Below are 22,851 nucleotides of genomic sequence, written 5' to 3'. Positions count from 1 at the left end.
TGCGCGGTTGTTTCCAGACTGAGGAATTTGGCTAGCTGATTACTATAGATCGATGACGTCAAGAGAAAAAAAATTTTGGGTGACGTCACTTTCTGAACATCCGAACTTTGGTTTCGAACTTTAATACTATGTATGATGTATGATGTATGATGATATGATATAATGTATAATGATTTTAGTTTTTACATTTCAGACAAGAAATACGCACTTTATCTTTCCTGCCGATTCCAGACTCAAGCGGCTAAGCCCTTCGATGGTCAGCCGTCTACTAAAGATGTATTCTCCAGTTAACGGGTCAGCTAATAACGCTGCCGTTCTGCAACAGTTGGATGATAAAAATTTTTGCTCGTACCTTTCAAATGTGAGTTAACATATACTCGAAGTTTTAAGAATCTTCGTTCTTTCTCTCCCCATAAAAAAAATTAATAGCCGATGATCACCTTTTTAGGTCTTTAAATCAGGACATTGTGTTAAAGACTGTCTCATATACGGAACATCCATTTCATCTCGATCAAAATTAGCGCATCCGTGATGTAATACAGTTACTTTGAATTTTTTGCCATACGAACACTTTTCGAAAAACAATTCGTCTTCTCTACCCAACGGAAATACTTCACTTGCGACTAGCTAAATCAGCGTTTCGATTCTATGCCTACGATACTTCAAGATCGAGAGAGCAAATGAAAAGTTGTTGGAATAATTATGAATATTAATGTTATGGAATACATCGAGCGCTTGTCTAATAGAATCCCATTTCGAAATGAATAATTCTTCTATTTCCATATTATAGCGGTATTATTGTAGGTAATCTAGTTTATCTCATGGAAAATTATAAAATTTATAGTATGCATCACATATTAATCGTAAATGGATCATATACATACTTATTAATATCTTACATGGACCGCATATACATTATACATATATACTTTTTGGTCTCTGCATCATTATTACATCTGATCTATTATTATTTATGATCTATTTATACATTCTTCTCTCGGGTACCTATACTTTAATTAAATCACTGTTTTATTACGAATTTTGGAACAAATTTATTTTCATTATTAATTTCTCGTATCGCCGACAAGTCGGTAAGTACCACTCTGATGTTCTGCAATAAGTTCTCAACTCTACCGTTGGAACCACTGATATATATGTTGGAACCACTGTGGTTGGAACATCTCAGGAAGCGCAAGCGCACGACAATTTTCGTTTGTCACACCAAAGTCCATTAGGGCAACTGTCTTTATATTCTTCAGTCAACGCCTGCTCTACTGAGATTCAGCTGCAATGAAAGAAGAATTTAAGAGACTTTTATTTCTTAGTTATTCATCAACACATTCTATTGAAGAATACCGGCCTGAAAATAAAATCAGGGATATCAAACTCGGCTTGTGAAAGTGGGCCAATTTCTTTACGGATAATAGTTGCGATTTATTCTTTGAGGTGATCCTCATGCAATTACATGTACATGTTGCTCTCTTTTTCTAATGACGGCTTCAGCTCGGTGCACAAACAACACGAAAGTATTACTTCGTGACAAACGCGTAGAAGCCTATCTGAACGTCCATGGCGTACCTCAGGCAGAATTTGTCGTTACTTGCAACAATGGCAATGTTCTTGTGTGTATATATCCATAGCCTTAGGTTCAACCAACTATGGATTTGGGAATTTCAATTACTCTAACCATAACATAATAGATTAGTTTGACAATTGATATCTGTTTATTCGATTTACTCGATGCTGTATGAATTTTCAAACTGTAAAATATATACGCAGTAACGATCTCGAGCTATTCAGAGTGGAATTACCGCACCCAGGCAATGAAAATTCCTGTGTTGCCAACGCCATTTGAGAATGGACTGAAGTCGTAATTCTTCATTTACCACTGGTACTGACACTTGCCAGTCGTCTCGTTTCCTTGTCACGTTACCGGTTCGTCGATTAAGTTTGTCTCTTTGTCCTTCGAAGAATTTTATTTCGTACAGTAATTTAATCGAGACAGCATTAATTTTATTATACAGTTGAGTCAAAAATATCTATACATTTTATTACACGTGGTGGATTCGATTTAACCGTAGACCAGACTACGTTACGAGACCGACATAATATCAGCGATAAATTCAAAGATACAACCATTAGCGATTAAAACGATGGCCTATCGACTAGAGCGACGCGACTAGTGTTTTGAGATATTATAATATGTATATCTCATGTGTCTAATGGAATGAGGTCGTGAGCGGCAAACATAAATATTTTGATGACAAAAGGTCGTATAATTTCTTATTACTACACTAAATTTGTTAAAATAATCAAACTTGAGAACAACATAGATACATAATTCAAATAAGCAATTTGAAAAACTAAAGGCAAAAGGTCGTATGTAACCGGATGTTTTTTAGCATTAAGATATATTTTAGTTAAAAAAAAAATTAATGATAAATGTCTAATAAAAATGAGAAAGCACAAACTTTTTATTGCAGATAAAACGCTGTAACATCGCAAATTCATTTCCGATTCTCGTATAGAATGTGCTTTACCCTCGGCTTTGCTGGTTTAAATGTCACGATGCAAAAATCATTCTGTATTGAAAATATTTCGGTAAACTGTCGAAGTTGTCCCCATATTTTGTAAAGCTTGCACCTTTGAATAATTGGGTATGCGTTCCTTCAAGCCTTCATCATATATGATCGTTTTGTAATTACTTATTGTTCTTCACATCTTTATCCATTTGTCTTCGCCTAGTAATTATTACCGCATCGCGAACCAAAATATTTTCACTCTCAAAATTAGCTTATAATGCCTAATTAGTTAGGATGATATCAGACCGTGTATTATACATAGATCACGCTATCGTCGTCCTCATTTTCACATATACCACAATTTCCTGTAACTTTTCAGACAGGGTCGCACATAAGCTTCTAACGACCACGCGTTAATACACAACGGTGGTTGGCAGTGTCTTTCAGTAACCGAACGGGCAGTTCCAGTGGATAACTGCCGTAATTATAGCACCAAAATCGTTTCTTCGGAAGCGTTAGACATCGATATGTTGACGCGAACGTGTGTCGTGTTCTTCGTTTTTATTGTCAGTAAACTTTTAATCGGAGTAAACACGCAGTTGCAATGTAAGGATGAAAGAAATCTGCCAGTGGACTGGTAAGTGACTTGCCATATCTCGTTTGCTTTGTGCTTGATTCGTTGTTCACTCTCGGAGTCAGAAGCCAATTGTATGATGCATACTTTATCATAAGATCTATAATCTATTTCTCTCGGTGTTTAACGCATATGCATCATATTCCATCGCCATATACTTGCGTACGAACATTTTTTTTTTAAACTCCGTGAGTAATGTTCAGCTGTAGATCTTAGAGACAAAGCGGTATGACTGGTTAAATCTGATTTAAGGTGGGCTAATTTTATTGAGTAATTGTGTCAATTGTCATAAAAGTGCGCACCGAGTGCAGATTTCCTGGTTTTCAAGCACCGAAAAGGCTAGAAAACTAATGAAAACCGCACTCATAATTAGTGCGCACTTTGGCTGTAAATCGAATTCGTCATAAGTAAACGATCAAGTATCGAAAATATTTTCAAATTTGAAATTTCTCAGCTTCACCTTTTACTTTTTCGTTTACGCGAAACACGTTGATTAATATTTCTAGAAAATTTTGCCTTATTTTTCAGCACTGCATGTGAAAAAAATGACACAACGCGTTTTCTGTGTAAAATTGTTCTATCTTTCCGCATATTTAATCGGTTTTCGGGTAACTCCTAAGCGAAGTAAAGTGACGCGGATATAAGTGACGTAATTCAACTTGCAAAAAACGTGCTCACTTAGCGCATATTTCTTAGTTTTTAATCAATGTACACAGAAGAAAACTAACAAGAAAGATATGAGATGGACTCATTATTAGTACGCACGGTTCCTGTGAGTGGAATTCGGCATCGATCCATGCGTTTGAGCGGTACCCGCAATTTCATGGATATCCCACTTTGAAAATATGAAACTCTTATAGATAAAAATTTCTAGTATTTCGATCAAATTACTAAGACAATTTTTTCATTTGCGGGTGCTTAAAAAACAGCATTTCAATGGAAAACATGGTTTTCAGTTGATGCTGAGGACCTATCCAAAACTAGATTTCAACTATCAATGATCAAGTACAAATTAATTAAAATACATCTCTATTCGGAGAATGAACACTTTTACTTTTAAGGGTATAACTTTTATATGACGTTGATTTGTTTTATAATTCTTATGCTTCACATATGGTGTACAATATTTCAGGTTTGTTATGTACAAACTTCCCAAAATATCGCAAAGTAGCAACGATTTAATAAGGAAAGGTCTGGCATATGTTTACATGACAAGTAATACGATAATCGATGGGTGGAAATTATCGAAAAAATCGATTGGTTTAGAATCCTCGATTCCCGGCCGAACTTTAGAACCTTTGTATCACCAAGTAAGTATTTGCATTATCATTTAAAATATCATTATAACTAATAAAATATTGTTCCCTCACGAATGTTGAAATTGGTGCCAAAATTATACACAACATTATATGCAATATTAATTTAGAACATATTATATGAAAAAGAATTAGTAAGCCATTTGATCTCTGCAAATTGCAGAAATACCTTAAAATGGGTTGAAAAAGTTAAAATTAACATTTATTTTATAATCATTAGAACAACTCAATTCTTTGGACTTTATATAACGACCACGCGCCCAATAAGACTGCTACGGTAAAGTATGGGCATTCCAAAGGTGTAGTGATAGCAGACACCCACCAAGGTTTCTGGTTGATTCACAGTGTGCCTCGATATCCTCCAGCACCCGATCATGGCACTGATCCTCCACTAAGAGCTCGCAAAGAAAGATCTGTGGATGTAAAATCACTTTCAGATGCAGGTTACAGCTATCCTAAAACTGGACAACTGTATGGACAGAGCTTCTTGTGCATTTCTGTAGATAAAGATCAGTTTGATCTTATAGGCATGCAATTGATGTACAATGAAATTATTACATACAAGAATAATTTGCCAGAAGACCTTACTCAGCAGTACCCGGTTCTGACAAAAGCAGCTAACAGGATTCGCATCAAAAATGCTCCGTACAACCATAAAACATCAATTCAGTCTTTGAGTGGAACTGAATTTATATCATTTGCCAAAAGTGACAAGTGGGAAAAGGGTAAAGAATGTTTTATTCTCAGCTTCAATGTTTCTTTTCCGTAGGAATTGCAGATTAGGCTTTACTTCGACAATGCTTTTTTGACGAAAATTGTTAGCAATGTATGGTGGAAATGTTAATTCTAAATACAATTAGTGGCTGCGAATGATCAAAGAACAATTAAAATTACTCCGCTTCTGCTTCTGTTTTACAACAAAACAAAACGATTTACTAATTATGATATGAACAACTTCTTATTATTAAAATGAAACCTAATAACCAGGCTTTCAATGGCATTCCTTGAATCGTTCAATAGCTTGAATACTTACTGTCTTTGGATTTTTATACTTATATATATATATTTATACTTATATATATATATATATATATATATATATATATATATATATATATATATATATATATATATATATATATATATATTACTTATATATATATTATATATATATATATATATATATATTGCTACAAAACAGTACCGTGTAGTTAATCTTCACAATTTTAATTTTATATGTAATTGCAGACCTGTATGATGAATTTGTTGCACCGCAACTTGGAGCAGATCTTTTGGCTGAGACATGGGTACATGGTCCTGGCATATTGCCATCAGATTGTAGTGGTACAAAGTAAGTTTTGGCACATACCTATTAGATACGCACAGTTCATAAACATATTTATCTTACAAACTTGCAGTACAATATTGTTGTCGATTATTGCAGAGTGATGAACATCAAGTCCATTAATTTTCCCGAGGCAAATGTGATGTTTACATCATTACAGGATCATTCAAAATGGGCTGTATCTAATAGTGCTAACAAAAATCACAATTGGGTATGCATAGGTGACATTAACAGAGCTGTGAGTATTCTAAACTCATATTTTCAGGTTCTCACACTTGTCACTGAACTTCTTTTCCTTTTATATCTTGTACGAGGAAAGTGCCACCTCGTGATAATTTTTATTTTTATGCCGTTACAATACGTGATAAACGATACTTCGTTTTAATAAAATTATTTACATTTCAGAGTTCACAATTGGAGCGAGGGGGTGGAACGGTGTGCTTAAATTCACAGAATTTATGGACAAGTTATCGTCATATTGTAAACGACGTGGAAGCATGCCCCAAAAAATGGTCTCGTTTCTAGAACTCGATATCTAACTTAATTTAAGAAATAGATATAATTTTGACTTACAGTATTACTTCCAAATAAGGCCGCTCGAAGGCGGTGAGGGGAATATGATTCTTAGAAGTTACTTCCCCTACCAATATGTCGAGCCATGACTTGACTCAGCTGGCTTTACCTCTGAATAGGACTGCGTGTCTCTTTACATATGTAAATATCTAAACACTCATTAACAGAAATATATAGTGACGAAAGCGCTCGAGCAAAGATTACGAGAAGTAGCTCTATTCAGAAGGGCCATATTCGGAGGAAATACTGTATTTAACTTACTAAATCTACCTCTGGTCAAATTCAGTAAAAAATGCATGCATCACAGCGTCATTAATGAATGAAATTGGAGTCGGACCATATTATTTTCCAGGTTGTAGGCGAATCTCAAATCAGTACGAAACTTTTGTGGTAAAAAGTAAGTCAATAACACATTTATGTCTAGACAATAGTATTCAAGATTAGTATATCATGATTTAATATTACTTCTGCATACCTGCATTTGAGAAATAAATATTATAAAATAAAAAAATTACTGAAAAACCGTTCTTTCATACCATTGACAGTTTACACCATGTCCACAGTTACCTCACATCGTGATCACGTCGTGGTCACATCAAAAGATTAGATTTAATCCTTTTCACATATCCGGGAAAAAAAATGATAAGACCATTGCGTCGCTTGCTGTTTCTCCTTCAAGGTAATTCGAATTACGAAAGCCCTGGTGGTCATCGCTGCTGCTACTAGAAAATGTGTACGGTTAACTTCGAATCACTGTTGTCACGAGTACATTTACTCGAAACATATGGCACTAGCAAAAGTTTACATCATAACAGAACATTGTTTTAACGTAATCCATTGAATAATTTAGTTATAATGGAGTCATCATGATAAAAATGATGAAAAACCGTCAAAAACCACATCTATCGGATCCACGACGGTCTAACGTAGTATTCAATCTACCCCCACCACTGAGCTCGACCGTTAACATTGCACTTATGGGATCAAGGCATCCATCTCTAATTTAGTATCCTTGTACCGAGTCAACATGGTTGAGGAAATGAGAGCAAAGGTACTAAGTTTGCAATCATATATTTGTTATGATCGGTTAGGCTTTAAACGTCATACTAGCATTACCAGCCAATTCAAAATCCGTTGCCTATTTTTGAAACTTCTTCACGATGTGACGTTATGACGCCGTATTAAATAGCTACATACCTATGTAGACTTACTTGATACAGTGCGATATTCACGTCGTTTGGACGGTAATATAAATCGCAACAAAGTAGATAATTCTTTGGGTTCATCGTTGAAAATAATAACGAATTGTCTATTCGCAGTACAGAGTGTACCTTGACGGGTCACTTCAGATATACCAAATGAATGTTTCGAATTATTAGCAAAAAATTAGAGTGTCGATAGTTATTCTTGAGTTTTGATAAATGATCGTATCTTTCACTATCCCAAACGATAATACAGCACAGAGATACGAACTACGTGGCAAATGTCTCACCCTCAGGAATGATCCGAAAAGTTCTCTTCACCTGAAAACTCCTTTGGACACTCCAATTTTTGTCGAAAAATTTGTGACATGCCAACATTTGGCACATGTCGAATACCCTATGTAAGTTCACTCTGTAGTGCAACTAGACACAATGAAATAATAGTAGCAACGCTCGTATACTAGCTATATCTTGTACGTTGTGAAAAATGTACAGAAGTATGAACAAATTGTGAGACAAATACGTGTTTTCATTATAAATTCTCATATTACCAGTAACGTTTATTGTTCTTCAGTGGTGTGAAGATTTAGAGGAGCTACTTCAATGTCCTGTTTGTTTTGAACGACCCGAGTCTCCAGTTAAACAATGTGAACGCGGACATCATATTTGCAACGTCTGCAAAGACTTAATAACGGAATGTCCTTTGTGCAAATCTAGATTCTCAAATGCCAGAAGCTATCTTGCTGAAGAATTATCAATAAAACTTGATGACATAAAGGTAACGGTCTATAAGTGGTATTTGATTATACTATTTATAATGCTGCTGTCATGCACAAACCAAATCAAAATTGACTTCTGTACTACCTTGCGCTTGATATAAAACTGAACTATTCGAAGTCTAATGAAATTTATCATAATCGATTAACGAACTAATGACTTCAAACTTGTTTCCTTAATTTTGCAGCTTTCATTGCTACATCCAATGCATAGCCTCAACAACAGAGGTCGAAACAGTGTAGGATCACAAACTGAAACCAATGTGGTAATTGCAAAAAATGGATCCAAGATAACCAAGCGAGCTCCTCCCGAAGCTCCCAAGGGAAAGTTTCCATGTCGCATCGGAACCTGTGTAGAAACATTGCCACATGGTCGAATGATTCCACACATTCGTTTTTATCACAAAAATAAATTTCATGAGGTGATAACCGATAACAGTGTGTCTTACTTGTTCCAGTTGCAATTTTTGCTTAAGTTAGACAATGAGATGCCACAATAGTTTTACAATTTGAATGTTGAAAATCAATGAAATTTTAAGTAAAAAATATGTGCTACGGATTTGAATATGCATTACCAATTGTCATAGGTCTTTTTAACCAAGATCTGGAAAATATTTTTCTAGTTTTCTTAATTATAAAATACTTATGTAATGTTGAGAAATAATATATTAAATTAGACATAAGAATTAGTAATCATTCAATTTGAACTTTTTTCATATTCTCTATGAAGTCTAACTGCACTTCTGACAACATGTATCAGCAAGTATGGGAAATGGAGTATTATAAAAATGTAAAGTATGACTTGGCTATTCGAGTTGCGGAGATGGGATTATTCTTCATGCACATCAAGATAGACGACAATGGTGATTTGTTTGGAGTTGTACAGATCGTGGGCACTAATTATATCGGCAAAGAGTTTAATTATGAACTCAAGATTATGAGTAGCCAAAGAATAAGCATCTTCAAAGACAAAGTGAGTCAGTACTGTACATAAAAAAAAATTATTAACAGATATTAATGTTTCGGGGAACGAATATTTATCAGCTATAAAATACAGGGAACAATTTTAGAAACATTGATAAATTGGTACCTACACGAATTTTGAAGTGAAATTTTTCTAATGATTTCAACTTGTATAAAATTATGCAGCATTTCTTGACTGCTGTATTAATACTAATAAATAATTATATATACATATATATATATATATATATATATATAACCCAATTATAATTTCTTTCTGCGTCAGTACTATTATATCATTTGTATTTACTTTCTCTAGGTATGCTCCTGTGTTACAAGTCCGATGTCCCTTTTTGAAAACATAGACTGCCTGTCCATTAACCATAAGGACATGACTCGCATGATAGCTGGCAGCGATACCTTCACATGTATCATGATTTTGACTCGTCTGCCATAAACCGTTGCCAAAACTTCAATAATTTCACTCGTTCCAATGATGGTCGTGGATGCATACTAATGGAAATTTTAATACAAATTGCTGATCACACTAGAAGTATGTGTAAATTTTCATAATCATCAATCAAAGATCTATCTTAAAATAGCATACATTGAAGCCAGCATCGTAGTGGAAGACTTGAAATGATCAAATGCGAATTTCAAAATAATTCAAAGATGGTTACCGTAGGCTTAAATTGTTACTTTTTTACCTGTCACTCTAATGACATTTAAATGATTGTGATGAAAATGTATAAGAAAATAAGCTCATATTCTATTCATTAATAAACTAAGATGAACATTGATGACTACTTTAAGTTTTCGAATTATTTTAAGAAATGCGGTGATTTAATTATAAGGGATATTTCACTTATCTATGAAAAAGTGTTCTGGAATCAAATTCACTGTATGAGACAAGCTATCGAATGACGCAAATATTGCTCTGACTTTATACCTATAACCTTAAGTTTGGTAATACATATAGTAATAAGCATATAAATCTCCCCAGGACGAACTACCAAATATATTTTAATACTCTTTGCACTACATCGAATAATAAACATTTTTGTTACTTATGTGTAGAGTGCCAAAATGACATATGTATACTTAGAAATCGAAATGTTAAGAATTACGGCTGGTTGGGTTAATTACCCTGTACTCAATTAAAATAACGTTCAGCACTTCAAAATATGTTAAGACAGTTCGTCGCAACCTTTATTGCGTATAATTGGTAAGTTTACTTTTTATGGCCCACTATAATGAATAATGCAACTACCTAAAGTGCCTTTGTGTCCGTGGCAAACTTGCCTACGTAATTTTACATCCTTGTAGTTTTGGTACATAATTTTACAACGAAATATATTTTTTCTGAACATAAAACTGCCCATAGTGAATGCAATTGCATTACCCAAACTCCAATCATTCCTACTCTTTCTTCCAAAGGAATTCGATTTTCCAATAGAACTACGCTATCAATGAATAGAAAGATTTGCATGTCTTCAAGAAATTGCGGTTGGGCGAGTACCTGCGCGATGCCACTCAATGACGTTCACGGACTATATGCATGTTTTTAATGTTTAATACTACTATAACTTCAATTACTAATGAAATCAAATTGTTACAAATTATTGGAAAATTTGTAATTACTATGTTGATAGGTTTAAAACAATATCAGTTTTGCATATTTAACATAATATATTTGCAGGTAATTCAATATTTCTATAAATTTCTATATTTTAACCATTAAAACATAATCTTTAAGATATCAGTTTTGAGTTTTTATGAATATTTCATTAGTCTACATATGCCTTCATGACGACAGTGCTTTTTTTTTTACCTTTTCTTACTTTTTGTGTTGCTATTCAAGCTTGGGATATAATTAATGAATCAGTCTCCAGCTACTCTAGCTGTTGTTATGTTATAAAATTTATTTAGTTTGTAATTCACCTGAAACAAATATTAGAATCCAAGTATATTATTGATGAGGGTAGCCGTTTCTTCTTTTATCATACTAAAATACATTATGCTGTCGTACCTATAATCAGTTGAAAATAGATCTTCACGACAGAGAATTTAAATAATGCTCGCCCTAAATGTATTAGCAAAACTCTATTTATTGAAGTTTCCTTGCTTATAATACTTTGGATATAGATTTTAATTCAACGCTATGATAACATCAAGGCTGCATGATGGACTCCCTAAAACCATTCATGCTTATTGTTATTTAGGTAATTACTGACAAGCCTAAACTTGTGTTTACTTAAGTTCCAAATAATTTTGGCTTTAATGGAACCATGTCGCATCGAATAGTAATCAGGACCCAAGTCGTGCTACTAATTCTAAAGATCCTGACGTACGAAAATCTATCGCCATATCCAGGGTATAGTCCCTACTCAAATAGTATACTTTCGAATTTCTGTAACAACTTGGTAATAGTGATAGAGAAGTACTGTCCATGTTCTGTTTCTGGTAATAATATTCATACCCAGATTCGACCATTATGCGTGTTTTTTTAACCTTTATTAACGAATATCAATGTTCCCAGTGGATCTCACCATACTTCATGCTAAGTTTTGGGTAATCTATTATTCCATCCGATATTCCTGTCAATTGGTGGTTTTTGTTTGTTGACTTGTTTTTTCTTTCTCTTTGGAGGGGATTTATTAGTGTGTGAAATTTTTTTCATTCTGTAACTTACGTTATCATAGCTTTTGCTGTGATTATGTCTAGTTACTTAGCCCGCGTGTTGGGTAAGAGGATAAGTTTGTTCCATGTTGCGTTAGCGTTCAACACGTTCCTTCAAGTACCCCCCTCACGAAGCGATTTTTGCTGTTCTAGAAGTCTTTCCAAAGGTGAAGGGCCAGGACCTGACCAAAGAGATTGCTGGCTAAGTCTGTTCTTCACTTGATCCTGATTAGATGGGTTTTGTTGAGGTGCTGCTCCCCATGTGTTACCACTAAACAGAGAATATGTATTTCCAGCACCTGGTGACTGTGGCTGTTTTTGTTCTATCTGAAAATAAGTAAATTGATATACATTATGTTCTTAAATATTTATATTTGTGTACATGTCTCTGTAAGTTGATAATACGAAAAACAAAAAAAATAAGAGCAGCAATTGACTTTAACGTAAATAATGTTATTATGCTTCACAATTGGATAACTCATTAATCTCAATATTTAAGTTTACTTGAATATTTGTTGGGAAACTTCGCACCTCATACGACCTAGCTTCGTCAAAACTGTTTCTGCTATACGGCTGTCTGCCTAGCATCGGATTTTGGTGATAATTATTTCCTGGTGTGAGTGGTACTGTAGGAAATATGTTTGCTGATCCAGGAGGACTTGCTGTTGGCCAATTTTGGAACACATCACCTGTCATATCCTTGCATGGGATTTGAGATGCTCTTGTATTTCCCCACCAAGTAACTGGTGGTTGTGGCGGCTGGTTATCCTTCCACAAGTTGAAGTCTTTGTTTTCGTAACTAGAGAATCTTTGATAATTATTTGAAGATTGTTGACCTTTGCTGGTAGTGGCCTGAGTCGGAAACGTGAATTGACCCGTTGCCTTAGTGTAGGCTGCTGGAGACATTTGTTTCTGATACATCTGATTGAACGCATTCTGTCCAAAATTAGGATTGTAATTAATACTCTGGACGTTTGATAAATTTGTTGGATTTATTGTAGCGTTCGGAATACTTGGCAATGTTACATTTTGTTGAAAAGTGTTTTGATAACTTGCCATATTTTGTAATCCTTGCATTCCGTTAGTCATACCAGCCATTGGTAACTTCATTTGACCCTGCAAATTAGGACCATTTGGCCTCAAATTATTTTGGACTATACCCTGCTCTTGGATTCCCATCGTTTGATGCATTCCGGCATTCTGAATCATAGTTTGCTGCAGAGCAGCACTTTGGGAAATGTTGGTTCCAAAACTTTGTTGAGGAACTGAATTTGGTCCAACATTTTGCTGTAACGTTCCACTCTGAGGCGCATTTTGGCCCATTCTCTGATGTGTTAGTCGATTCTGATTTACACCATGAGACATTGTAATATTTTGAGGCATATTGAATTGCCCTGGGACCTGGTATTGTGGAAAATTCTGCATATGTCCAGTCATGAAATTTTTACCGAATTGAGGATTTTGTACATTAAAGGGCTGATTTTGGTACGCAGTCTGCCCAGAAACATGATTTTGAAAACCAAATTGCGTCATGTTGTGAGGAGGCTCATTTGGCGGATGCTGATTAACTTGTGATGGTTGTGGTATATCTAATTTCAATTTTAATTGATTTGAAATTGATGTAGCTTGGTTTTGTACTGGCGTACTATTCTTTGCACTAACCACTCTACTTATAAGGGGTATCGAGTGAATTTGTCCACTTGTGACCTGATTTGAATTCAGGAGACCATTTTGATTCGATGATTGTAAATTCATCTGGACAATTTTATTGACCCCATTTTTAGTCGGTGAAGTAGGTGTTGGCTTAGCCTTGACATCCTCCTCCTCAATTATTACTGGTGATACATTCTTGAACGTCACTTGCTTCTGCTCAGTTTCTGCACGACGCATTATTGCCTGCATAGCCACATTTTGTCTTGGCTTTCTGATTGACGGTATCGAGTTGGTTTCTGAATTGCTACCTTCAGTGCCAGTCACTGCAGAATCCCTACTGCGTTCTAGGGAACCTTGCGGCTTTAGTATACCTATCCGTTTCTCAACTATAAATAACAAAATATATTAGTTGCATCAGCTAGATTAATTTAAAATGCTTGACTTTTATTTTAACAGTTTAAGGTAATAAATTTTCAAGTTTGACTCACCTGTCAATTCAGGAATATCTGCTTCCCATGACCCCTTGCTGCTAGCTGACTCTGACGGAACTGGACTGGTATTTACTAGTGGTTGTTTGTCTTTGCTTAGGCTCAGCTCTTCCAACTCTTTCCACAATTCTTTACTAAGTCCGGCTGTTTCATTTCCTGCTGTAAATTTCTCTTGTACATCCAGGTCACCTTTTACAATGGATATCAACGCTGTGCCATTCACTTGTTGTTCTGTCAACTGATGACCCAAATCTAAGATACGTATAGCACGTAATTTGTTCAAAGATACAATATCACCATCGAAATCTGTGTTAGTGAATCGAAGAGCCTCAAAGGCCTTCTCCAGAGGCAAGAAGCCTTGTAAATCACGATCCTCTGGTAAAGGGACTTTTCCATCTGTGGCAAAAAAATTGTCACGTAAATAAATGTTGTTATTAGGTAAATTTATTGATAAAAGGTCAAAGAATTACACAACTCTGAGAACTGAAATGAATATCGGCCATCACTGAATCACATTGTTAAAAAAATCCACGAACTTACAGTGATCAGATTTGAAGTCGCCAATGCTTTGTTGTAGTCCATTTAAAAGTAAACAAAGACTGGGCCAAATCTGCAATCTAGATGCAAAAGCTGTTTCTTCCAGAATTCTTGGTTTCAGACGAATCCACTCAAGGCACAATTTTACTGCAAATATTATCAAATAATTGAAGTAATATAGCACCTTGAAATTATTTGAAACAAAATACTTCTGAGTCACACTTATATCGCACAGTAGTGTATCTGTTTCACCATTTACAGAATTCAATAATACTGTCAAAACTCACTTGTCGGTAATGCAAAGTAGTCCATCACAGCTCCTTTAATTGTGTAAACAGGTAAAAGTAAAGCTGATAGACTTCCAGCTATTAAATCCAACACACAGTTTCTCGCAATTTTTTCATCCGAACTCAACTGTTCTGTATTCAAAATGTCTGCACTATCAGTTATATTTCCAACAGCGTGTTGTAGTGCGTATAAATTGATTGACAGCATTTGTACCAATCGCCAAGAGCTAAAGCTTTCCGTTGCTACAAGAGCAGTCATAGTTTCAGTAAGAATGGTCACATACTTTGCAGCCACACTCACTTCTCCTAGATTGTGCAGTACGCCATGCAGCTTCAAGAAAACACTTATGTATTCTTGAGACGTTAGTTTAGTCTTCCCTTCAGTATTGAACGATTTGTCATTCAGGGCAGAAGATAAGGTCTTTGCTAGATTTGCTGTCGCAACAGGAAATGGATGTTTAACAGCTACCGATCGCACATAGTGAAAAACCGTGCCCAATTTATCACCGCGAGATGCTTCCAATAATGCTAACTGATTGTATGGTTGGCCACTAGATGGTGACAAGGATACTGCATGTCGATAGAACAGTTCTGCTTGTCTATTTTCGTTCCTATAACGAGCTATATCTCCCAAGTGAACAAGACAATATTGGCACACGTAGAAACAGGAAGATTTATGTGGTGCTGATAACTTTTCTACTGCCTTCCATGGTGAGGTACATCCATATACATAGCTCTTGCTGTAATACATAAGAATTAACAATAAGAAAATATAGTTCAAGAAATTATCTAATACTATGAAAATAACAAAAATTGCAATTGAAGAAATGTGGATCACTAGTGCTCTAGTGATGCGACAGATGTTCTCAGGCATCTTCTGGCAGGAGTAATTCAATTCTCAGATGGAGTATTTCTAGTATGACTTTTTGTAAATTTCGTCTGCACTTCTTTCCGTTGATACTGATGCCAAAGTGTTGTATGTGATATATAGTACAGAGTAGTGAAGAATAGTAACCAGGATGGTACACTTTATCTGGTTTACTGAATGATTTATCAAGTATATCTTTTGGATGACCGGGTGCTCGGAAATCGAGGTTGATCAGCCAAATTGAACACAGTTGTAGATACCAGCCTTTTGCTGTATCTTTAGTCCAGCATACTTGCGCTGAGATGTCGACTACAATACAGTCTGTACTACAATATATTATTGACACTACATACATTTACAGATTCAGCGTGTAATTCAAGTTATTGCAAGAAAGTTTACGGGACAGTGCTGGGACTGAAAAATGAAACTAGGTTTCCTATGAATGGGAATTACCACGGCGATGTTTTTCAAAAATAAGTTTACAAGGAAATTTGTACAACTCTTCAACTGTGCATTCCATTGTAATTTGCAGACCCAAAACCGCTCTCATTTTTTCATAAAAGCAACTTTCCTAATAAAGTACAAAAGTTTGTTGCTCCAAACATATTTGCAGAGAAAAAAATGAAGCCTAAATTACAAGCATTTACAGTAGGCACATTTTGACAGCAAACTGAATAATTTTTTTAAAACATAGTTGCAAATACGTATATTTATTATGATAACAATAATAATTTCAATATCGTTTTAATGAGTCAGCACTAGTCCATATTTTGCCATTCACCAGAGAGATGTTCAACAAAAATATGAAGTTACCACCAGATCCGATATGAATAGAATTATTAAGAGTAAAAACTCACCGTCTGAATGGTAGATCCAAATCAAAGGCAGTACATATTTCTTGCAGAAGAGTTAAATAGAAACCACTTGCTGCTTCGAGACACCAACTCAACATAGCCTGGGATTCACCCCGTTTTGGATTTTTTCGATCTTTTGCTTGTGTTTGTAGAGTGGCTATGTAATTCTTAAATCCAAGGTTCCAGAGTTCTTGTTCGACTTTGCGGTCAAGTGCATATTCGAGATCCAAGATAAGGACCTGTTGATAAATCTTTTGAAGTTGCTGCTGGCAGACCCATGCATCGTTGTCATTTAGAAGATCCTTGCACTGTTGAACTTTATCCTTTAACGGTTCTGCCTTCCTGAAGTCAAAAGAAAAGTTATGAATTATCAACACATACATGCTGATCGCAAAGAATAACAATCGAGCAAAAATAAACCAATAATACAGAAACGTTTTAAAAAAACCAGAAAACAAAGAGCACTCGTTATCAACAAACTTAATGCTTGAGATGTGTATATGGGGCTACTGTTACAATTTTGCGTATTTATGGATGAAGATTAGTTGCATTTACTGTTAATAATTGTTATGAGACAGGATTTGAAACAGAGAATTTTTTTAGAATATCTTTACAGTGAAATTTATCAAAAAGCACTAGAAATTCCTTGATCCCGACAGCATACAATATTTTGTTTAGATTATAGTTTTTGGCCCCTGACTACAAGACATTCATCTCGAAATACCCAGAATGATACAAAACTCTGACTGCGCTGTTTCGAGCAGGTCTCATTTTTGGAGTAATAGTTCTTAGTTCCACTCAGTTAAACATCATAACGCACTGTCGAGACGTTTATCCAAGTATTCATCTTGGAGGATAAATGAGCAGACCAATTTTAAATAAGAAGAGTTTCAATGCACGACTTCGGGGCCCCCAGAGGTTTTTGCCATTGTTAACGTTCTATAAATTAATAAATTGAAAGTTTATACTCACTTTAGTGCTTGGACAGCTGCTTTCAGGCCCATATTCTGCGTCAGCCGCGTTTATGCGCGATGTGGCCGACCTGCAGTAAGGATGGTTTAAGAATAAATGCTTAACTGTGACAATTAGATTAATTTTCTGAGGGACAAAAATGTTAAAGAACATTCGATTTCTCTTTATGAACCTACGAAAATTGATCGGATCGCGAAAAATAGACGCAATATAAATTAAAAGGTAAAAAAAATTTTCGACACACGTAATCCAATGAATGCTTTAGGTTAGGTCCGGTACGTTCGTCGGATACAATGATGTAAATGGTTGAAAGAACGTAGGAAACTTTATTAAAATAAGGTAAACGCTATGTCAAAATTGTTGAAGCTGATTTCTAGGTAGTTAATATCAGTTTAAAAACGTACTGTCACATATTTATTTCGGGGCTCAAAGTTACGGGAACTTGTGAAAACACATCAAACGACGGACGGACGGCTGGCTCTTTAACTATCGAAAAACGTCTGGCCAGTGCGTAGGTGGAGGCGGCAGTCGAAGAACACAAGAGAAATAATACAAATTTTATAATCCCAAAACTTTTTCTCAACGAATAGGTCTCTGTACAACATAAATACACAAGTCACGCGTTTCCTGAATCGTTTAATTATTCCAATAATTATAAAGAAAAAAAAAAAAAACATCAAAAAGAACATTTCTACCATATATCAAGAATTTAGGGATATTATTATTGTCCTAAGTAAGTACGCGACACAGCGCCCCATTACTGAGGTGTCGTGACGTACAGTTTCAGGTTAGAATCAATTTATTTTCCGCAGGTTTAAAAACATATGTCACAATTTAAAATGACGTTTGTTTCGGTAAGATTTGTCACTCGCAGATATGTATGCCAAAGCTTGAAAAAAGTAAGTGAAGGACGAATGATAAATCCAAATTAAAAGCCACCCAAAAAAGTAGTAAACACGTATAAGTTATGCGGATTCTTCGCTTTATAGATTCATACATCATCATCATCGTCATCAGCGTCATCTGCTGAATATGATAATAAAAAAAAGGAGGAAATAGATGCCAGACGCAAGGAGATCATGGCCCGTGGTTTGCCGAAGCAAAAAGCAATCCCAGGTGTAAAGCAAATTTTACTTGTTGCTTCTGGTAAAGGGGGAGTCGGAAAGTCGACAACCGCTGTTAATTTATCTACTGCTATTAAAGCCGTTGAGCCAAATAAGTCTGTGGGATTATTAGATGCGGATGTATTTGGTCCATCCATACCGTTAATGATGAACTTACACGACACTCCGATTCTGAATCAAGAAAATCTAATGGAACCACTCCTCAATTATGGTGTTAAATGGTAACTGTCTATGTTGTGTCTTAGACCTTGCCGCTTGAGTTGAAGTATTTGGACTCATGTCATTGAATAATTAGTGTCCTGGTCCATACTTCCAACGTAATGCATGAAAATATTCGAAAAAACAAAAGATTACATCCTCTTTCCGGCTAATACTATTTTACTTGACCAAAGTTAAAAACATTTAAGAGCAACCTAACAAATATATTTTTATCCTGCATTAGTTTAACATATCCATTTTCTGGCCTGCTAGCTTTTAGTATTCGGAATGCTTTGTCATTCGTAGAAACTTTTCCTCTACACAACGCAATTGTCAGACATGCGTCTAATCCTACAGACTACAGGTATAATTAATTAGGTAAATTGACTTGCCACAATAGTTTTACACCGATTCATTACAAATGGTTCAGTAATAAATTTCACGAGTCAGGTCTCGGATATCTTGAGCTTGAAAGTACTAGCTGGCTTCAATGAATACAATTATGCCAATATTTTAAGACTATAATGACATTTTTTGTACACAGTATGTCAATGGGATTTTTGATTGACGAAAAATCTCCCGTTATATGGCGAGGTCTGATGGTGATGAGTGCTCTTGACAAATTAATCCGTCAGACAGCCTGGATGCCACTGGACTACCTTATAGTAGATACTCCTCCTGGGACAGGCGATACTCATTTATCATTAATCCAGAATCTTCCATTGTCTGGAGTTATAATAGTTACCACTCCACAGTCTGCAGCCCTTCAAGTAGCTAGAAGAGGAGCAGTTATGTTTCAAAAAATGAAAGTTCCCGTCGCTGGAATTGTTGAAAATATGAGCAGTGTAACCTGCCCTGTGTGTTCGCACCAAGTACAACTTTTTGGCGATGGAACGGAGAGCTTAGCCGAAGAACTCGGTAATTATTACACATCGTAATCATACTCTAGGATAAAAATTTGCATGGGGGATTAAATTTAAGTTGAAATACATACTTGGTTCGAACTCGGTTCAGCTACACCTAGAAAAGGTTTTCTACAGTTTTCCTTGTCCCTTGTGCAAATGCGGGTGTTTCTATTGAACATCTTCAGACGGTTGCAGTCGTATGATGATGGTCACTAATCCATCCTCTCCCTTGCCCCGCATAAGTCTTCTGTAGACTTCTGGGGACATACTCTACTGGGTATGGCGGGAAACGACATTGATTATGATTATTATTATTATTGATAATAGAATTTTAACTACATTATCATTATTATACCAAAGTATTCCCAAGCCTGAAAATCCGTATCTAGACAAAAATATGTTCAAATGCTTGACGATGCAATATGTTTTCTTTCACAGATATAGATTTCTTGGAAAAAATTCCAATGGACAGTCAAATATCGAAGTATTGTGATAATGGAACACCAATAGTTTTATCAATGCCGCAAAGCTTGATTGCAAATGCTTATTACAGGCTTGCACATACAGTGATAGACTTCCTAAAGAAACAACCAATTAATAATACATAGCGTAATAATTAATTATCGAAATCTGTACTCTACCCTCTGTGATTTAGAATTATTTGGTAAAATAGGTTGTATATATATAATTTGTAATAAAATTACTATGTAATAAATACATGTTACGATTATTCATTGAATCCATATACGTTGACCTATGTCACACATATACTCAAGGGGCAACTACAATTATTTAAATGATTATAGAAATGGCAATAATCAATTTGCCCTCGCACATGAGGTGTTATCCAAAAATAAAACTATCCTGTCTCCGCTCTAGTGTTTGGGATGCTGTACAGATCAACAATCTAGTCAAATCAAAGGTAATTTGGTTTTGGTTAAAATTTTTTAGTGTCGTAGGTAAGAATAAAACCCGCGATACGAAAAAAATCCAATCCTTACCCTAGGAAGGTCGAGAACTTCGTTTTCTATATGTAACTTGGTTTTATTTGCGACTTTTAAAAAATACGGTTGGAAACAAAAATGGTATCGCGCATAAAATTTGCTTCACATTAATTATAGAATTTTAACTACCATTGATGTAATAAGTAGAATAAATATAAAATGATCAGGTTCAGCATTGTCTTCATAAGTTTCAAACTTAAACGTATGGAAAGACAGGTGAAAGGGTGGGGAAAGAAATGACTCATCAGTTTCACGTAGGCTGTGAGGCAACAATTTCTGTCAGTAATGTCGTTGCAACCAAAGAGACAGTACAAGGCGTTGATGTCAACAGCATTTCAAAGTCTCTGTGAGTAAAACATGCGGTCTCCTAAATTTTGTTGAAACCTAAGTTACAACTGATATACTGCATAGCATGGATAGAATATCATACGACCGAAAATAGCACTTAAGTAAGACGTTTAATGTTTAGAAAGTTACAATTGGAATGATGAAATTGTTAACTAGATTTTATTTTCTGCGATATCAATGCTCACCAAGTTGCCATTCATTGTTTTGCAGAACTGAGATTAGGTACAATTATCAAACTATTTCAAATCATACTGATACTAATTTGACATAAGAAATTTTCAACGGTATCTGTACTTATTTTTGTTTTTCAATGTAAGATGATCCCAAGTTCACGATGAAAAAAAAACATTTTTCCTGTTTCTGTTCGCTGATGAAAGGTGGATTAGAATTACACTCTTGTTAACATATTATAACATCATAAGAATAGATAATATAAAAGTTTTCAAATTTGAATGGATAAAATATGCATTTAGACCCAACAATGAGTTGCGAATTAACGAGCATACATGCCGGAAACATCACAGAGATTCACGAAGTCCCTATGCGAGTTGTGACAAGACCGTTCCCTCCGGAAGTTAATGAAGAAAAGGTGAAAAGTTTGATGGATACATTGACTGATCCCGATAGAGAGTCATTAGTACCACCTGTCGATATTTTATGGATCAAAGGAAAAGAAGGTAACTCACCATGCCGCGGTCGAAATGTTTGTAAATCATATCTTAAATTATATAAGGTTTGATACAGATTAATTGTAAAAACTTGTTTCCTTCAGGAGGAGATTACTATTATTCTTTTGGAGGATGTCACCGGTATACGGCACATCAGAGACTTGGGAAGGAAACAATAAAAGCTAAATTAGTCAAGTCAACGATAAATGACTTGCGCAGTTATCTTGGAAGCTCCACTCCTGATCTCATATAATGACGGACTAACATGTGAGAAATAACATCTTATCATTAGTACTTTATCAGTTTGCCCAACTGAATATCACAAAAAAAAAAAAGTATAAAAAATATCAGTGATTGATAGAATTCCATCCTTATAATATATACAGTGAATCAATCAATGATATCCACATTACACAATTCGATGTAGGAAATTAATATCGACGAGATTTAAATCGAATATGCTTAAAATTTTTGTTCCAATCAAAAATACACTGTGTTGTTCATTCGGATAAAACTGGTTTCTCCAGTATACTTATTTATAGAATTACTGAGCATATTTAAAAAGGCAAATAAGTGCTTTGTTTTCTTTTTTGTTCCATGCAACAAGAATCTGCATGTCCATACATATTTACACTGTGCATCGAATTAAATATTTAAAGGACTTGATTAAAATGCTGATGAAATAATGAAAACTTCTATTGTTATAAAGGTGATAAGTTATATGTATATATTTTCATGACATTCTCTGTGATAACTAAGTCACAGGATGTTTTCGTAATTTGTATGATACCGAGTTGTATTTTACATTGTTGATCCGATCACATTAATTCAGTATAATAGTGAAAGCTGGGCTTGGCGTATGTATACTTGCATTTATGCGGTATTTCGCATAATAGTATTTGGTTTGTATTTGTAAATAAAATTTTACCTAATCT

The 22,851-nt window shown here is 35.0% G+C and overlaps 5 protein-coding genes and 1 long non-coding RNA gene across 15 annotated transcripts; 4 read left to right on the top strand and 2 right to left on the bottom strand.

The window, feature by feature from the left end:
* Positions 1–277: 277 nt before the first annotated feature.
* LOC124215047 (uncharacterized) lies at positions 278–1,930 on the bottom strand. Its single transcript, XR_006882263.2, has 2 exons — positions 441–1,930; positions 278–316 (listed from the first exon to the last, which is right to left on the bottom strand). It is a non-coding gene; the product is annotated as an uncharacterized lncRNA (long non-coding RNA).
* Positions 1,291–9,061, top strand: DNaseII (deoxyribonuclease II). Of its 6 annotated transcripts, none has more exons than XM_046617925.2 (9): positions 1,935–2,270; positions 2,902–3,159; positions 4,289–4,466; positions 4,693–5,197; positions 5,721–5,823; positions 5,917–6,055; positions 6,223–6,329; positions 6,743–7,441; positions 8,557–9,061. In XM_046617925.2, the coding sequence occupies exons 2-8, from the start codon at positions 3,050–3,052 to the stop codon at positions 6,747–6,749; spliced, it is 1,149 nt and encodes a 382-aa protein (XP_046473881.1). In that variant the 5' UTR covers positions 1,935–2,270; positions 2,902–3,049; the 3' UTR covers positions 6,750–7,441; positions 8,557–9,061. The 6 variants fall into 6 exon arrangements, with proteins under 6 accessions (XP_046473880.1, XP_046473879.1, XP_046473881.1 ...); XM_046617922.2 differs by having other exon boundaries at positions 6,223–7,123; positions 7,241–7,441; XM_046617924.2 differs by lacking the exon at positions 1,935–2,270 and adding an exon at positions 1,291–1,446 and having other exon boundaries at positions 6,223–7,441.
* On the top strand, positions 7,961–9,788 carry LOC124214409 (E3 ubiquitin-protein ligase sina-like). The gene is made up of 5 exons (XM_069134386.1): positions 7,961–7,993; positions 8,167–8,370; positions 8,557–8,721; positions 9,099–9,341; positions 9,651–9,788. The coding sequence occupies exons 1-5, from the start codon at positions 7,961–7,963 to the stop codon at positions 9,786–9,788; spliced, it is 783 nt and encodes a 260-aa protein (XP_068990487.1).
* Positions 9,697–18,316, bottom strand: LOC124215037 (nonsense-mediated mRNA decay factor SMG7). 3 transcript variants are annotated; one of them, XM_046617914.2, is made up of 9 exons: positions 18,074–18,316; positions 17,670–17,739; positions 16,701–17,039; positions 14,976–15,715; positions 14,692–14,835; positions 14,152–14,547; positions 13,067–14,049; positions 12,515–12,946; positions 9,697–12,337 (listed from the first exon to the last, which is right to left on the bottom strand). In XM_046617914.2, exons 2-9 carry the CDS (start codon positions 17,699–17,701, stop codon positions 12,125–12,127), a joined length of 3,279 nt encoding a protein of 1,092 aa, XP_046473870.1. In that variant the 5' UTR covers positions 17,702–17,739; positions 18,074–18,316; the 3' UTR covers positions 9,697–12,124. The 3 variants fall into 3 exon arrangements, with proteins under 3 accessions (XP_046473870.1, XP_046473868.1, XP_046473869.1); XM_046617912.2 differs by having other exon boundaries at positions 12,515–14,049; XM_046617913.2 differs by having other exon boundaries at positions 12,542–14,049; positions 18,074–18,314.
* LOC124215043 (NUBP iron-sulfur cluster assembly factor, mitochondrial) lies at positions 18,040–20,626 on the top strand. 2 transcript variants are annotated; one of them, XM_069134625.1, is made up of 5 exons: positions 18,040–18,402; positions 18,482–18,568; positions 18,659–19,014; positions 19,536–19,909; positions 20,335–20,626. In XM_069134625.1, exons 2-5 carry the CDS (start codon positions 18,494–18,496, stop codon positions 20,502–20,504), a joined length of 975 nt encoding a protein of 324 aa, XP_068990726.1. In that variant the 5' UTR covers positions 18,040–18,402; positions 18,482–18,493; the 3' UTR covers positions 20,505–20,626. The 2 variants fall into 2 exon arrangements, with proteins under 2 accessions (XP_068990726.1, XP_046473883.1); XM_046617927.2 differs by having other exon boundaries at positions 18,043–18,568.
* Positions 20,627–21,148: 522 nt separating this feature from the next.
* Positions 21,149–22,320, top strand: LOC124215044 (sulfiredoxin-1). Of its 2 annotated transcripts, none has more exons than XM_046617928.2 (3): positions 21,149–21,246; positions 21,722–21,925; positions 22,021–22,320. In XM_046617928.2, the coding sequence occupies exons 1-3, from the start codon at positions 21,186–21,188 to the stop codon at positions 22,167–22,169; spliced, it is 414 nt and encodes a 137-aa protein (XP_046473884.1). In that variant the 5' UTR covers positions 21,149–21,185; the 3' UTR covers positions 22,170–22,320. The 2 variants fall into 2 exon arrangements, with proteins under 2 accessions (XP_046473884.1, XP_046473885.1); XM_046617929.2 differs by having other exon boundaries at positions 21,722–21,951; positions 22,021–22,159.
* The last annotated feature ends 531 nt before the right edge of the window (positions 22,321–22,851 follow it).

The sequence above is a fragment of the Neodiprion pinetum genome, chromosome 3 (assembly GCF_021155775.2).
Source record: "Neodiprion pinetum isolate iyNeoPine1 chromosome 3, iyNeoPine1.2, whole genome shotgun sequence".
NCBI classification, from domain to species: Eukaryota; Metazoa; Arthropoda; class Insecta; order Hymenoptera; family Diprionidae; genus Neodiprion; species Neodiprion pinetum.
This window is presented reverse-complemented; position numbering and strand designations above follow the sequence as displayed.

Bases quoted from the DNA above. Each gene is read 5' to 3' on its own strand.
- LOC124215037 (XM_046617912.2), bottom strand. From the start codon at position 17,701: ATGGGCCTGAAAGCAGCTGTCCAAGCACTAAA. The intron at 15,716-16,700 runs GTGAGTTTTTAC...TATGTATTACAG, and splicing joins TTGGATCTACCATTCAGACG to CAAGAGCTATGTATATGGAT. The intron at 14,548-14,691 runs GTAAGTTCGTGG...TTTTTGCCACAG, and splicing joins CGACTTCAAATCTGATCACT to ATGGAAAAGTCCCTTTACCA.
- LOC124215044 (XM_046617928.2), top strand. From the start codon at position 21,186: ATGTCGTTGCAACCAAAGAGACAGTACAAGGCGTTGATGTCAACAGCA. The intron at 21,247-21,721 runs GTGAGTAAAACA...ATATGCATTTAG, and splicing joins AACAGCATTTCAAAGTCTCT to ACCCAACAATGAGTTGCGAA. The intron at 21,926-22,020 runs GTAACTCACCAT...TGTTTCCTTCAG, and splicing joins ATGGATCAAAGGAAAAGAAG to GAGGAGATTACTATTATTCT.
- DNaseII (XM_046617924.2), top strand. From the start codon at position 3,050: ATGTTGACGCGAACGTGTGTCGTGTTCTTCGTTTTTATTGTCAGTAAA. The intron at 5,198-5,720 runs GTAAAGAATGTT...ATGTAATTGCAG, and splicing joins AAGTGACAAGTGGGAAAAGG to ACCTGTATGATGAATTTGTT. The intron at 6,056-6,222 runs GTGAGTATTCTA...TTTACATTTCAG, and splicing joins TAGGTGACATTAACAGAGCT to AGTTCACAATTGGAGCGAGG.
- LOC124215043 (XM_069134625.1), top strand. From the start codon at position 18,494: ATGTCACAATTTAAAATGACGTTTGTTTCGGTAAGATTTGTCACTCGC. The intron at 19,015-19,535 runs GTAACTGTCTAT...TTTTGTACACAG, and splicing joins CTCAATTATGGTGTTAAATG to TATGTCAATGGGATTTTTGA. The intron at 19,910-20,334 runs GTAATTATTACA...TTTCTTTCACAG, and splicing joins GAGCTTAGCCGAAGAACTCG to ATATAGATTTCTTGGAAAAA.
- LOC124214409 (XM_069134386.1), top strand. From the start codon at position 7,961: ATGCCAACATTTGGCACATGTCGAATACCCTAT. The intron at 7,994-8,166 runs GTAAGTTCACTC...ATTGTTCTTCAG, and splicing joins GCACATGTCGAATACCCTAT to TGGTGTGAAGATTTAGAGGA. The intron at 8,371-8,556 runs GTAACGGTCTAT...TTAATTTTGCAG, and splicing joins TAAAACTTGATGACATAAAG to CTTTCATTGCTACATCCAAT.